At 37.7% G+C, this 15,110-nt stretch overlaps 1 protein-coding gene across 1 annotated transcript in view; it reads right to left on the bottom strand.

Annotated features, from left to right (window-relative positions):
• Positions 1 to 11,699: 11,699 nt before the first annotated feature.
• LOC131187454 (uncharacterized) overlaps positions 11,700 to 15,110 on the bottom strand; it is a 32,362-nt gene continuing 28,951 nt past the window's right edge. Inside the window, exon 4 of the mRNA XM_058161744.1 lies at positions 11,700 to 13,560. Within this exon, the coding sequence (XP_058017727.1) occupies positions 13,461 to 13,560 (100 nt within the window). The 3' untranslated portion in view covers positions 11,700 to 13,460. The remainder of the gene's footprint in view (positions 13,561 to 15,110) is intronic.

Here is a 15,110-nt window from a genome sequence, read left to right as displayed (position 1 = left end):
GAGTTAAGCAAACAGAACGCGAGCTAGCAACGGAGAGAGGATCAGCATGAGAATGCCGGGAACGAAGGAGACTAAGCAAGCCATACACACGCGCGCATGCGTGGAAAGAAAAGCAAACGGCGTATTTTGATTTGGCGGGTAAATGCTGTGTCGGAAAGGTTTTAATGTAGAGGTTGTTTGCTGAGGCACGTGAGCAAATCACGTGCCGGCGAGACAACAGACGCCTCTGTTTAATGGGATTATTAATTGATCTCTGCTCTTTTTTTCTCCCCTCTCTGCTCCAGAATTTCTTATGCGTTGTGTGCTCTGGGCTCGTAGCCAATGTAGCGTAAGGCGAGCTCGACAACCCCCACAATAGTTGCAGCCTCTTGTCTATTATTCATATGAAACCGTGGGGCGACATCGCCCAGAATGAGATGCTCTATTATGCTTGGGGAATAATCAGCTGTAATGCGGTTTGGTCCAAAAAGCCTGAAGAAGCTTCTGATTTTCTTGCTTATTGTGTAAATCGGATTAGGGTTCTGCTGCCCCAATTATGGCTCAGGCACCCCCTTGCAGCTGTTCCTGGAAAGATGGGACTTGGTTAGCAGCCTTTGTTCATTATCATTGTAGGAAGTTAGCTGCCGCCCCTATTTAGGAAGAATGAAATATTCTAGGAAATATTAAAAAGGCAGAATATTATATTTCCCTGGATAAGAAATGGAGAAACATGTTTTTTTAGGCAGGAAGCAGACTCACTCTAAATAGCCCCCACCCTCCTCAATAGCCCACAGCAGATGTCAGCACTTAAGAGATAAAGAGATAGCTAGGTCTATCAATAAGCAAATGCCCTCACCCAAGATAGAATTATCCCTCTACCCATTTAGCAACATAACTCACCACATGGCACCTGGGAAGATTGCATCACCCAGCAAGATAACCTACAAAGTAACCCCTGGTTGTCAGACTACCCATGGGAGTCTGACAACCAGTCAGAATAAAAGCTGAAATTCAAAGCCCAACAGAGGGTATAATTCTCTCTCTCTCTCTCTCTCTCTCCCATGTGTTTTTTTGCCCAGGACCTCAAAACCATGTGCTCCTGACCACCATTAAACGCATCTTTTCAAGCAGTCTCCATGTTTCCATCTCCCCACTTGGAACTGAACTCAGATGGACATTTCTTCCAACACCATTATGTGCCATCAAATCGTTTTCGACTTCTAGCGACCACACATTTTTTTCCAGGATGATCTAGCCGTGACCTCTTCTTTCCAGTCTTTCAATGGTGCACTCATCCTCACCATAACAGAACCCGTCCACCTTGCCACTGACAGTCCTCTCTCCTTCCACCTTTCCCAGCATTATAGCATTTTCCGGAAAGCTGGCTCTTCACTTAAAAGTGTTTGAAGTAGGATAACTTGAGCGGACATTTGTGTCTTGAGGGAGAACTCTGGTTGGTACCTCAGTCTATGGAATTGTTCTTGGTATAGTTACCCATGAATAATAATAATAATTTATGAAATATATATGCAACCCAACCCCCAGCAATTTTGGGTGATTTAAAGTTGTTGAAACATTTCAAAACAAACAACAATACAAAAACACTAAAATAGTACAAAACAAAAGAATAATGACTAAAAAAAGGAAAAATAAACCCAGAGGGAAATAGATAGGAAGAAAGGAGGGTCGGTTATCCTCTCTAAAGGTCTGGGTGAATTCAGTTATCAAATGAAATAGATAAAGTGGTATATTTTATAAAGGGCCGTAATAGCTTAGGCTGTAAGGAACACAGTAGCCTGCAATTACTGCAGGTTCAAGCCTGGCCCAAGGTTGACTCAGCCTTCCATCCTTTATAAGGTAGGTAAAATGAGGACCCAGATTGTTGGGGGGGCAATAAGTTGACTTTGTAAATATACAAATAGAATGAGACTATTGCCTTATACACTGTAAGCCGCCCTGAGTCTTCGGAGAAGGGCGGGATATAAATGTAATAATAAAAAAAATTTTTTTGGCTATACAGATAGTCCTTGACTTATGACCACAATGGAGGCCAAAATTTCTGTGGCTAAGCAAGAAAGTTGTTAAGTGAGTTTTGCCCCAATTTACCACCTTTCTTGCCACAATTGCTAAGTAAATCACTGCACTTGTTAAATTAGTGGCATGGCTGTTAAGAGAGGCTTCCTGTTGACCTTCTTTGTCAGAAGATCCCAGAAGCTGATCACATGACCCTGGGACATTGCAACCATCATGCATGCCAGTTGCTAAGGCTCCCGTCCTCACCCCAGCTGCTGCCAACCTGCAGTTCAAAAGCATGCAAATATGAGTAGATAAATAAACTTCGGTGGGAAGGTAACAGCCTTCCATGATGTCATGCTGGCCACATGACCGCGGAAATGCTTTTGGACAGTGCTGGCTCAATGGCCTTGAAATGGAGATGAACACTGCCCCCTATGTCGGAAATGACTAGGGACAAGAAATCCTCAGGGATTTTTTGTCCCAAGCCCATGACTGAGTCAGCCTTAAGTCAGCCTTATCTCTATATGTTAAAATAGTATTTCCCCCTTTTTCTTACACCATCCAAGGCAGCCTCAAAAGTGTATAAAATCTGTTGGGCTTTGTCACCTTGGAGAGCAGTTAGATAACTTCAGTGACTCCAAACAGAGATGGTAGAGATAGGAATCAGTGGGGGAAGCAAGAAATGTCATGTTTGTATAGTTTTCTGTTGATTTAAAGATAGGCAGATGGCATTCCAGCTGAGCAGAGTGAAGCAGAGACCCAGATAAATTTTGCTTCATAACTGAAGGCATATGCAGGTTTCTGGGGCAAGTGGAAGGGGAACAGAAATTGTAGAACCTTGTATCTTTCATGGAAGTTTGAGCCTTGTGCAACTTGTTCTTATGCGAGTTTGCTAAAAGATTATTTCACTGCTGTAGTTGCAAGGGAGTGCATTTTAGGCATATTTGGAAAAAGCAAATAGTGGGGGGGGGCTGAATTTCCGAGGTTAGCTTTCTTATATTGGGAGGTATTCTCAAATGCACAACAGTATCCAAGTCTATTTTTTCCCTATCTGTGTTATTTTTACCACTCACAATTTCCTTTCTTTTTATGAATTTGTTGCATCCTATATATTGCAAGTATTAGTCGTTCCTATCTACCTAACCTCTGCTAGTAAGATAGAGATTTTAAAGTTCTGGATTTAATTCCTACTTAATCTGGAGAATGCACTAGGAAGAACTTTCAATATAAGCAGTCAATGGGTTCTCCTTTCTATCTGTCAAAAAGGCAATACATACATATAGTAGGCATCATCTGGCCTTTTTGCTCTTTATCCTGTTACTTGAAAAACATAATGTTATCTAATTCAGTTCTAGATGGAATTTTAGTTGTAAGTCATTGCAGTTGTAAGTTGAATCACCATATGACCAGAGTCAATTTTACAATAATTTTTACTATGGTCATTAAGTGAGATATCATGGCCTTAAACTAAGGCCATGTTAAGTAATTCGTGCAGTCATAAATCCAAATCCAGCTTATCTAATGGGAGTTTTTTGGCCAGAAAGTGGCAAAAAACAATGAACATTCATATGACTCCAGGATTCTGCATCTGGCTGAAAATGAGTACCAGTTCACAAGCACCTAAAATGCAATTGTGATCACAAGGGTGATACAGCAATCTTAACGTCAAGGACTTTGAGCTGTAAGTAACTTTTTTTTCATTGTGTCCTAATTTCAAATGGTTGTTAAGTTATTGGTTGTAAGTTGAAAACTAGATAGTACCTCATTTCCACTTACTTTCTTGTTGTATACTCTGAGAATATTACTGAAGGATGGAATGAATACTGTTTAAATAATTAACATTTGGTGTTAATTTTTTGAACATTATACAGGTGGTCCTTGGCTTATGACCATAATGGAGGCTGCCCATCATGGTTGTAAGTCAGGCAAGTCACGTGATCAACTCAATTTTATGACATTTTTGAAATAGTCATTAAGCAAATGCTACAGTCATTGAGCAAACCAATGGTTTACTATGGGCATGGTTATGCTGATACGATACGATATGATATGATATGATGATATGACGGGGATGCGGTGCCTCAGGGGCTAGGACGTTGAGCTTGTCGATCGAAAGGTTGGCAGCTCAGTGGTTCGAATCCCTAGTGCTGCTGTGTAACAGGGTGAGCTCCCATTACTTGTCCCAGCTTCTACCAACCTAGCAGTTTCGAAAGCACATAAAAATGCAAGTAGAAAAAATAGGGACCACCTTTGGTGGGAAGGTAACAGCGTTCTGTGCGCCTTTGGCGTTGAGTCATGCCGGCCACATGACCACGGAGATGTCTTCGGACAGCGCTGGCTCTTCGGCTTTGTAACAGAGATGAGCACCGCCCCCTAGAGTCGGCAACGACTAGCACGTATGTGCGAGGGGAATCTTTACCTTTACCTATGCTGAAAACTGGAAGTAAACTAGCCCCGATTATATTTCTTTGGTCATGTAACCACAGAAGACATGGTCTCTCAGTGATCAGTCCTAAATTGAGATTTATCCTGTTCTTGGAAGTAAGGAAAGTAAGCTAAAGATTCCTATAGATTTCACCCTTAATTGTGTCACAATAGGGGTTGCTTCGTGTTGCTTTTTAAAATCTGTCTGCCAAAAAGTCTTTTTGGTGGAAGTCTGTGAAGTTATAGGTCACTAGCAATTTATGCTGAGCCACCACATAGTTAAATATTGGGACATGGTGGCTTTCTTTTCATCGTATCAAGAAGCCCTAAATCATGTAAAGAAATTAGGAATCAAGGCTGTCAAATTCGTGCTGGGGTCTGCACAAGTAATGATTTCCTTACACAAAAACAGAATGTTAAAAAAACAAAATCCATATTTGAAGTGAAGAAGTTTCCAAGATTTTAGTAGTTAGTTCTGTTTGCTTAAGAGCCATTCTTAAACTGTAAAATTTACCAAAAAGAGAAAAAAAAATTCAATAAACTTTTCTTCTTAAACATTATGATAAAGAAAAAGGTAAAAGAAAAAAAATCATGAACAGTTCTTATTCATTCCATTTAAAAAGTAGCTTGTTATGTTCTTCTCTTCCTTTGTCCTTTTATAGTTTCACTTTCCTTTGTATATTGCAAACGCCATTTTAAATTCACTCAAGTTGAAAGTTAGTTCAAAGGAAAGCTATTTAAGAGCTGAAGTTAAGATTTATTACTTGCAAATTCTTGCTAGTCCTCCTACTTTGTTCTTTCTGTGTTGAGTTCTCTTTAAAAATAAATCTTGGCACAGAGATGGTCGCGGCTTCTTGTTCTGTATAAACAGAAGCACCCTGGGCACGGAGCTTCGTCAGGCTAAAGGGGAGCTCTCACCCTTCATAACATAACATAACATAACAACAGAGTTGGAAGGGACCTTGGAAGCCTTCTAGTCCAACCCCCTGCCCAGGCAGGAAACCCTACACCATCTCAGTCAGATGGTTATCCAACATTTTCTTTAAAAAGTAAGGTTAAATTCCAGGGGCTCCCGGGGAGCTCTACCCAAACCTGACCACTCTTCCCTCCCTCTTCTCCCGGGGGAGAGAATTCCAAACCATTTGACAGCCCATTTACGCTGTCAGGGATGGCTTGACGAAATCCAGGGCAGACGATCCCAAAGGAACGTCCACGAAGCCTGCGTTGCCAGCGGAAGTTTTTTTTTATAGGAACTTTTGGAGGTTTATCTTTTCTTAATAAGTTTTTAAACAAAAGATTTTTACACCAATATATTAAAGATTGGAAATTCTTTATTGTTAGATATTAAGCTGATTGGTGAGCAGATGGTGGAAAATGTGTAAGATAGAAGACAAGGGGAAGGAGAATGCTTAAGATGTGATTTTGATGGTATTTTTTTTTAATATATATATATAGGGTTTAATTTTTACAACTGACTTATTTTGGGTATAAGGTGTTACTATTTGATATATGTGAGGTATAAAGGAATGGGAAGATGGAATATTGTTTAACTTTTGGAGGACAGATAGAAAAATTTATGGATGTAATGTTGGTATTTGGTTAAATAGAATTTAATTGTTATAATTGATATATTTTGGAGATAAGTTATAATTTTAATAATGTTATTTGACAGATGTAAGGTAAATTGAAGAAATATTAATATTAGCAATGTTATTTGATTTATGTAAGTGATATTAAAGATATGAGAAGATAGAATATTGTTTATTTTTGGAGATTGGATAAAAATTTAAGAATTTAAGCTGGAAATATGAATTATATTTGGGAGACTGTTTAAGGAAGAAAGGTATATTATAAAAGAATTTCTGATGAATACTGGAAGATGGAATATCGTCTTGGTCTTGATCGATGAAGATTGGATATTAAAACTATAAGATTCTGAAGACTTCAGGAGTGGAATGGATTGATATATATTTGGTGTAAATTGAAGAAGTTTGAATATTAAACCTATGTATTTTATTGATGAACTGGAAATACTAATTTAATTGGAAGATTCTGAAGATTTTAGGAGTGGAATGGACTGATATATAATGGACTGGAAGAAGAATGTACTTTTTTGTTTCTGGAAGGGGAGTTAAGGTCTTAGAGAGAGGAGTGACTATGGATTATGACTTATGTTGTATTTTAATTTATGATTGTTAATCTTATACCCTGTACTTTGTTCTGGGAAGTCTCGGGGTGGGAGGGGAGGGGAGGGGGGGAGAGGGGGAGATGAAGGATCAATGTAAAGGAATGATTGAAGATATGTAATTAAGAAATAGAAATAATTTGAAATGAAATCGGGCTGCTCAGCTGCCATTTCAGAAGGAATGGAAAGGAGAGGAGAGTGAAGGAAGAAAGTAGGTAGGAAGAGAGAGATAGAAAAGGGGAAAGGAGAGGAAGAAGAAAGGGAAAGAGAGAGGGTTATAAAGGGTGGAAGAGAAGAGTAGGGAAGGAGGAGAGGATGTAGAAAAGCGAAGGAGAGGAAGGATGAAGAAAGTAGAAGAAAGTAGAGAAGGGAGGAGGAAAGGTTTGTTAAGGAAGGAAGTGGTAGCTGGGCAGGTCCGAATAAGTAACAAATGAAAGTTAATGACTAATGTTGAATAAGAGACTGTATATTGAATAGGTTGTTGGAAAATGGAAATAAAACTTTTTTACTAAAAAAAAAAAAAGAAAGAAAGAAAAAACAGAATGTTAACTGATGTATCAAAGTCAATTAAAACAAATGCTATAGAAACTGATAAAGAGTTTGGGGATTGCTCAAACATAATAAAAGATTCTTACGGACTTTGGGGGCATTGTGTAACTTTTTTAGTCAAGACTTTGTATAGTGGCTGTACCACTAGATGGCAGATTGACCCAGATTCAGGATACTTCTCTCTTCTATAGAGGAGCATATGGGAAGAAATCAAGTTCTTTTATCTATCAATTCTTAGTTTTCTAAAAGTGCAATCTGCATTTTTATTTAAATAAACTTGAACACTTAGGGGCTTTCCCCCCCTCCCTATGTATACCACTCCTAAACACAAGGATTTGGTCCCTACCTGTCAATATTAGTTTGAGACAGAGACATTATTGGGCATTTAAAAGATTCTAAGCATAAGCCCCCATATTAGTGTGTGGTTATATAAATGTAAATAGTAAAAGAAAATGTGCAAAAACTGTTAGAGGGCTCCTGGGAATATGTAATTTGAATTCTTGTCACCACTGAAAAATGTGCAGTTTTTAACTTCAACATGCATTTATGAAGCCTGTTGTTAGGTAACAACTGAACCTATGGACTCAAAATCTAATTACTATAGGTAGCTTAATTTTTAGATGTCAGTGATCAAATGCTTCACTTATCTTGTACAACAAATAATAATCTCCACTTCCACAGATAATACTATGCAAGTTTGGTCAACAGCAAATTCTGCTTTTTCTCAGAGTTTGTTTCAAGGTAAAGGCATGCATAACAATTGCAGACAAGAAACCCTCATTTCAAAATGAAAAGGTATGGGAGACGAGGGGCAAAACAGAAACAACAAAGTTGATACATGTACCTTGTAATTTAGCATACTTGGGGGTAATGTACTTGTGGCTTCAGAGTCACCTTTGTTGGGCTGAAAAGGTTGCTTCAGTGACAATCTTGACTTGGTCAGAGACTTCTTGCTATCTGTACTGCTGCTTATGGCACAGCTGATGTAGTTTTCAAATCAGGTATTGATAGCTGTTTACTATATTTCAGTCATATATCCTCCATGAATTAGAGCAGTGTTAGACAATTTATTGCAATTGTTTTGGCTTCAACTCCCACCAACCCAGACCTCATAGTCAGTGGAAAAGAATTATAGGAGTTGTAATTTAAAACATCTGAATGATACTAATTACTAATCCTTGGTCCAAGTCAAGTGATTCAACCATCGGATGTGAAAATATTTTGAGCTATTGAAACTCAAAATGTGCCTTGAGTTGATTCTTAAAGATGCGCACTTACATTTGTACAAAAAACAGCTGCTATTTAAGCCTTAGCAGGTAATTTTTTTCATTCATCTTTATATTTAGGAACTTTTCAGAAATGCTATATATTGTGGTGTGAGCCATGAAATATAGAAGGGTGTGTCTTGTTATTTTCAGAAGGCTTGTATGTATGTTTGTGAAAATATAAAACTCTGGCTCTGAATCTGAGCTTTACTTATCAAAAACCAGTCTGTTTTTAAAATGTCGTCTTACTTTTATTAACAGAGTGCAATTATCCAAAATATCTAATCCCATAAGCCTGGCCTTTTAAGTGCTTTGAGTAATTCCAGAAGTTTCTTTTCATTCTTGAAAAGAATTTTAGTCTGCATGTGTTCCATAAAGTACTCTAAATTTGTAGTCTAAAAGGAGCCAATGTTTGTATGGAAAGATGACTCATTGACGTAACCCAAGCTGCCACAAAATGCTCCTCCAACTTCTGACCACTCCAAATTATCCATGGCTAGAAATATAACTGAAAACAGTTCAAAAGAGTCATTTTGATTTCTGTCTATTCCAGAAGTATTTTGAATTCAAAGCAATCTATTCTGAACTTGTAATGTTTTGCACAACTTTAATGTCCAACCTACTGAGTACCATGGATTCCGCACACTTTATGGTATCGCATTTGTGTATGTTTTCTGCATTTTGAGTTGGCTTTAATTGAGACAATTTTTCTAGTAAAAACCTATAGTAAAGGAGTGGGGTTGCTACCCAAGGAACAGAGTCATCTTTTTCTATCCCTTTCTATCAGCTTTTTTCTGTTTTTCCCTCTTGACCCTGTAGATACCAAGGGAAAAATAGATTGCTATTGGCAGTAGCTCAGCCAATGTGCCTTCCAGAAGGCTTTTGAAGTCAGGGGAAACAAAGCATGGCAGCTGTGGGCTAGCAAGTTTGCCCACTCTTATTATACATTCAAAGATATAATGTTCCTTTGTCATGGCATGTATCCTCACTTAAGTGGCTTTGGCTGATTTGAAAGCCAAGAAATGTAGATCCTGATTAATATGTAGAGGAGAGACCAGGACATAAACTATCAGATTGAGAAACTGAAAAAATATCCTGGAACAAAGCAGTGGCACGCCACTTCCATATAGTTGCCAAGAAAATAACAAGAATTGATCTTGACTCGTAAGATGATTTATCTTGAAAGGTATGAGCAGACTGATTCATTTCAACATCATATATATACACACACACACACACACACACACACACTGTATATTTGGGGTATGTATGTATGTATGTATGTATGTATGTATGTGTGTGTATATATATATATATATATATATATATATATATATATATATATATAGGGGGGAATATATACCCCACAAGCTTGGTCATAGACTAGAAGTATAATCAGATGTCTCTCAGTCCTGATTGCTGAGATATAGTATGAAACATAATTGGTCTCCCTTGAATGATGAAAATGGACATCCCAGTCACTCTGGCTGGAGTCTTGTGCCTTTTTATTTTTAAATCTGAATATGTACACAGGGTGTCTTTCTTTGCTGCTGAAATGAGACAGGAGGTTATTCTTTGTAACCTCCTCTAAAATTACTATTTACGGTGAAGTGCCTAAGATTCCTTTTGTCCTACTTATAGTATTTTCAAATGAGTCACTGGAGTTAACACTCAAGTTGGAAGACTAATTCAAAAATATGTCTTTGCTAATTTTATAACGAGCCTGGAAAAAGATTAATAAGATGCTGGATTGAGAAGCTACAAGTTTAGTGAGTAGCTTAATAGGCAACTAATATGAGGGATTCAGTGTGCTGTACATGGAAGATTTGTCTAAGTAGCAACTTTGGAAGGAACTGCAAACTCTGGAAGCCTTATTTGTCCACATCTTTCTTCTACTTCAAAGAAACATACACACACAGAGACAAAAATAATGACTATGGGAAATACCATAATATACTATACCTGTGTGCTTGGTAAGTATGAAAAAGTTTATTTGAGCCTGTGTGCCCATTACATGCAATTTTGAATTTTTTCTTTCTTTAACACAAAACTTCATACACTCATTGGAAGATGAACAAATCATACTGGTTGGGCCTGCAAAACATACTAGGCTAAAAAGTAGTTGGCTTGATTATCTAATAGTCTAACATGTCTAAAGGTAATTTGAAGCAAATTGCAAAAAATGATGGGCAGCAGAGCTACTTTTACGTTTAATTTCTCTCTTCTCTTTTTTGATGGTCTTATGAGCAAAAATAAAATACATATTTGCAATATGAAGAACACATTGGATAGGTAAGTATGACTTACAATAGATCAGGAAGGGAAATCTTAATACTGTAGCCTCTTCAGCAATAACTTTCAAGTTAAAAAATGCTGTTGAAGGTATTACTTTGACCTTCAACTGCTGCCTCCCAGGTGATAGCAGTGCTTTTCTAGCAAGCCATTTTCATAGATTTTTCAGCTTCATATATTGTGCACATTTGTTTCAGACACTCAGGCAAGAACTATGGTTTTATTTTAGAATAGAATAGAATTTTATTGGCCAAGTGTGATTGGACACACAAGGAATTTGTCTTGGTGCATATGCTCTCAGTGTACATAAAAGAAAAGATACGTTCATCAAGGTACAACATTTACAACACAATTGATGATCAATATATCAATATAAATCATAAGGATTGCCAGCAACAAGTTATAAGTTATGAGTTGGGTATTTACACTATTGGTAAGAAAGACACCTTAGAGTTAATCTTGGCTCCTGGTAGTTATAGGGATATATTTGGGGGAAGGATATATGCTTAGATTTTGTTTGTGATCTAAACCAGGGGTCTCCAAACTTGGTCCCTTTAAGACTTGTGGACTTCAACTCCCAGAGTTTCTCAGCCAGCTTTGCTGACTGAGGGACTCTGGGAGTTGAAGTCCACAAGTCTTAAAGGGACCAAGGTTGGAGACTCCTGATCTAAACTAATTTGTTTTTGTTTGGGTATAACAGTATCTCAGCAGATTCATTCCTTGCAGGCATTATAATATTGTTTTGTGTTAATTGGTTTTCCAAAATGGCAGTTAATATAACTGAAGATCAGGGTTGTCCCATTTCAACGAAATAGTGGTGCTGAGGTGAGATTGTAGAAGCACCAAGGTAAGAAGTTTGGCGTTCAAGCACCAACTATGTACTTTACTCTTCATCTGTATGCTGTGTTTTACAAATAACAGGCTTGATAGAGGTCCTTATTCAAGAGTGTGCAGTCTAAAATTAGACACAAGGAAAGCTGATAAAAAGGAGGGGGGAAATAGAAGGAGGAGTAAATGGAAAAATATGTAATTACTTTCGATAACACCATCTTAAGTCTAGTTAGGGTCTAGCACTAAGGGGCTGTTCCAAAGGCTTTTTAGAAAAAAAATGAGCTCAGGTTTTAATGTTTAACATGATTACCTTGTAGATGGGAGATATGTGTTAGCAGTGCTGGAATAGGCCCCACTGAGATGGTTGTGGGGCAGAAAAGTGAAGGAATTGCTTCCACTAAAAGTGATGATTAGACTGATCTTTGTGGAATTGCTAGAACAAGGAAAACTCAAGTAAATCTGCTTGTTTTTACTTGTTTGATTGGAGAGGCAAGGGGAGGGAAGAAGCTTGTTCTTAAGGTAAACATTCTTCCTCACGCTGCAGAATGACTACCTAACTTACATGAGTCACATTTATTCTATCTGGGAATCTAATGAGACCTAAGGGATGGATTTCATACAGCAAGTATGCCAACAGGGAAGACACAGTTCCAGTTGATACCATTTGAGAGTAGGTATCTGGAACATGCCAACTTCATCACAAGATTTAATCTTATGAACCACTGAGAGTTCTTTGGGATTGTAGCGCTCTACAAATATGATTAATAAATAAACAAATTACTATCATCCTGGCAATGATGGCTTTTTCAAAGAAAAGCTATTTTAATATACCATCCAGGGACTTATTTCCCAGTGGAAAATGTTTGGTTTCAATTTATGTGTTTTCTTGTCCCAATCTCTTTTTCCTTCCTAACCGTAAAAAAAAATAGCAATGAAAACTATTTATTTTTAAATATATGTCCTTTCCTGTTCAGTATACTTGCCAGTGCTGGTGCCTCTGGCCTACTTGTTTCCTGCTGCCAAAAATGGCCCACATTCTTTGGGTTTCAAATGCAGTACTCAAATAACTTTTATGTCTCTGTTCAGAATCCTCAAACCTGAGCCTTGGTTTTTGTAAACAAGCCTGCGAAACTACATCACCAATCTTGGATTCTTTCCAGGTTACACTTTGTACTCTAATAATTCATTCCTACAGCACCTAGATCTGTGAGAGCTCACATTTTTTGTGAGTGCTTAGAGAATGCTTTCCAAATGATAAAGCCAGAAGACATGGCTTTTAGCAAAGATTATGAAATGTGTAACATGAAGCACCTATTGGAAAAATGAGGCCAACCTCATACTAAATAGAACTCGTTCCCAATAGCCCCAGAATGGGATTAATGCCTACAAGTGTGTATTATTATATGTTATCTTGCTACTGACCTTGCTTTTCTATAGTAGGTCATTCATTTCCAAAGTCATATTCATTCAATTGCTGAAGTCTGAGATAGGCAAATTATGCAATTGGCAGAGCTACAGCTTTATGACGAAACATATTGTACTAAATTGGTCTAGTGCAGTGTGAGAGCCTTGGTCATATCTTATGCCCCTCATTGCTATCAAATGCAATAGACTTTCTCCTCTTATCTCATGTCAATTGGAAAACAGATTGGTGGATTACTGGATATAAAATATTTCTATTGATGAAGCTTATTAACTATGTAGTTGTAGTTGCCAGGACTGGTAAAGCAGAAGCTGGACAGTCTAAAATATTTATTAAGCAGAAAATTCCTGAGTTTTAATAGAAATAAAGGAGTTGTTTATAGTACAATAGATCAACAGGCCACCTTTGTGGATAGACCAAAATATCATAGGCAGTTAGTCCCCACCAGAATAAACCATGGTCTTAGAAAGAATAGCAAGTATAAGTGTGGCTATTATTAGATAATAGCATTTTCCAGCAGTTGAAATTGATTTCTCACTTTTCCATACCTGGGGAAACGGGATTGAGGCTTTTCTTCTATGAATTGGATCAGGTTGCTGTCAATAATGAAAGACCAAAGGATCAGATTAGAAAAAATATTGAAGTTTTATCAGTAATCTAAAGTAAAACACGATGTTACATGTCTATTCAGAGAGGATGTTTAGGGAAACTAACTGTATAAAAAGAAAATACAAGAGCACCATGTCAGAGAGAAAAATTCAGAGCTTATTGGAATTGTCCAGGTATTTCCAATTAATGTTCATTCAAGGAGCTAAAAGGATTAGAGTTAGGATTTAAGCCTCAGTGATAAAAAAAAGTCTACTCTGTACATGGACTGTGGTGTTCAATAAATTCTAATATATAGTTGTGTTGTTAACTAAAGAGTCTGGAACTAAGCCCTAGCACAGATCAAGCTTTAATTGCCTTCCATATTATTTTGCCAATTTTGCAAGATAGTGTATTTGAAAATCTTTGTTATTTGTAAAAATAAAGTGAGAGTACAATTGTGTCAGAATTCACGTACAGGCTTGGCAATAAATTACAGGTCTCCATATGCTTATTCCGTAGATCAGCTCTCAACCTGCTGCAGTGGAAATTAGGATTCTAGGCTGCTTCTCCTATCCTTCGAATTAATAAATAATTAGAAGGGTCATATGGTGACATTTGACAATTGAAACACACTATAAGCCTCTCTATTCCCACATAACAAAGTGGTCCAAAAACATTAGCATTCAGTTCTACAAAGTGGAGAAATCTGGTAGAGAGCCATACATGAACTCCAATACTATGAGCACCATCAGCAGTGTGTTTGTAGGAGGCCATGGTACAATCCTGTTATTGATCCTTGAGGAAGGACTATGTAATATCTTGGAATATCTGGGGGTCCATGGAACAGGGAAAAGCTAAAAAGCATTTGGCAGCAGGCATGAGTGAAGGTGATGATAGCCTGAAATGATGACACCTGACTTGAGACATGAACTTATTATAAGCAAATTCAGTCATAGTCAGAAACCAGGTTATGTGTCTTGCCGGTAGCTTATTTAGCAATGAAAGAATTGCTTTATGGTGACATTTCTCCTCTTTGTTTCCCTGTCTGATTGTGGAAAGTAAGCAGATGATAGATGGAGGTTTACATCCCACAGTTGAAACTGAGCTTCCCCAAAATATGCTATGAACTGTCGGCCTCTGTCAGAATTTTTTTTAAAAAGCTGTTTTGGGAGAAAGAAGAGAGCCTCACAAGAATGAATAAAAAGACCCATTTTAGAGAAGAAATCAACTTTCACAGAATGGCATTCAAGTCTTTGATATAGGGCACTTCTGTTTAAAGCCCAAGGAAACTGTATCCAAAAGTCTCTTTGGGTACAAGAGAGGATGGAACAGATGGTTGGTGGTCTGAAGGCTTGGCACAGTGACAAATGTTGCCGTGAAAAAAAAAAAACTTAGATCTGACATCTGCTGTTTTGAAAAATCACCCAAAGTGGTTTGGGTGGATGAAATAAGTCATTTTAAGTATACCAGCATGTCTAGTTGACGGCTGTTATGGCAGAGCTGCAACACTTTTTCCCCTAAGCAAAAAAGGACATATAACTGTGGCTGTGGGTACAGT

This window comes from Ahaetulla prasina, chromosome 1 (assembly GCF_028640845.1).
Source record: "Ahaetulla prasina isolate Xishuangbanna chromosome 1, ASM2864084v1, whole genome shotgun sequence".
Taxonomy (NCBI): domain Eukaryota; kingdom Metazoa; phylum Chordata; class Lepidosauria; order Squamata; family Colubridae; genus Ahaetulla; species Ahaetulla prasina.
Note: the sequence above shows the minus strand (reverse complement) of the source record. Positions and strands in the feature narration are given on the sequence as shown.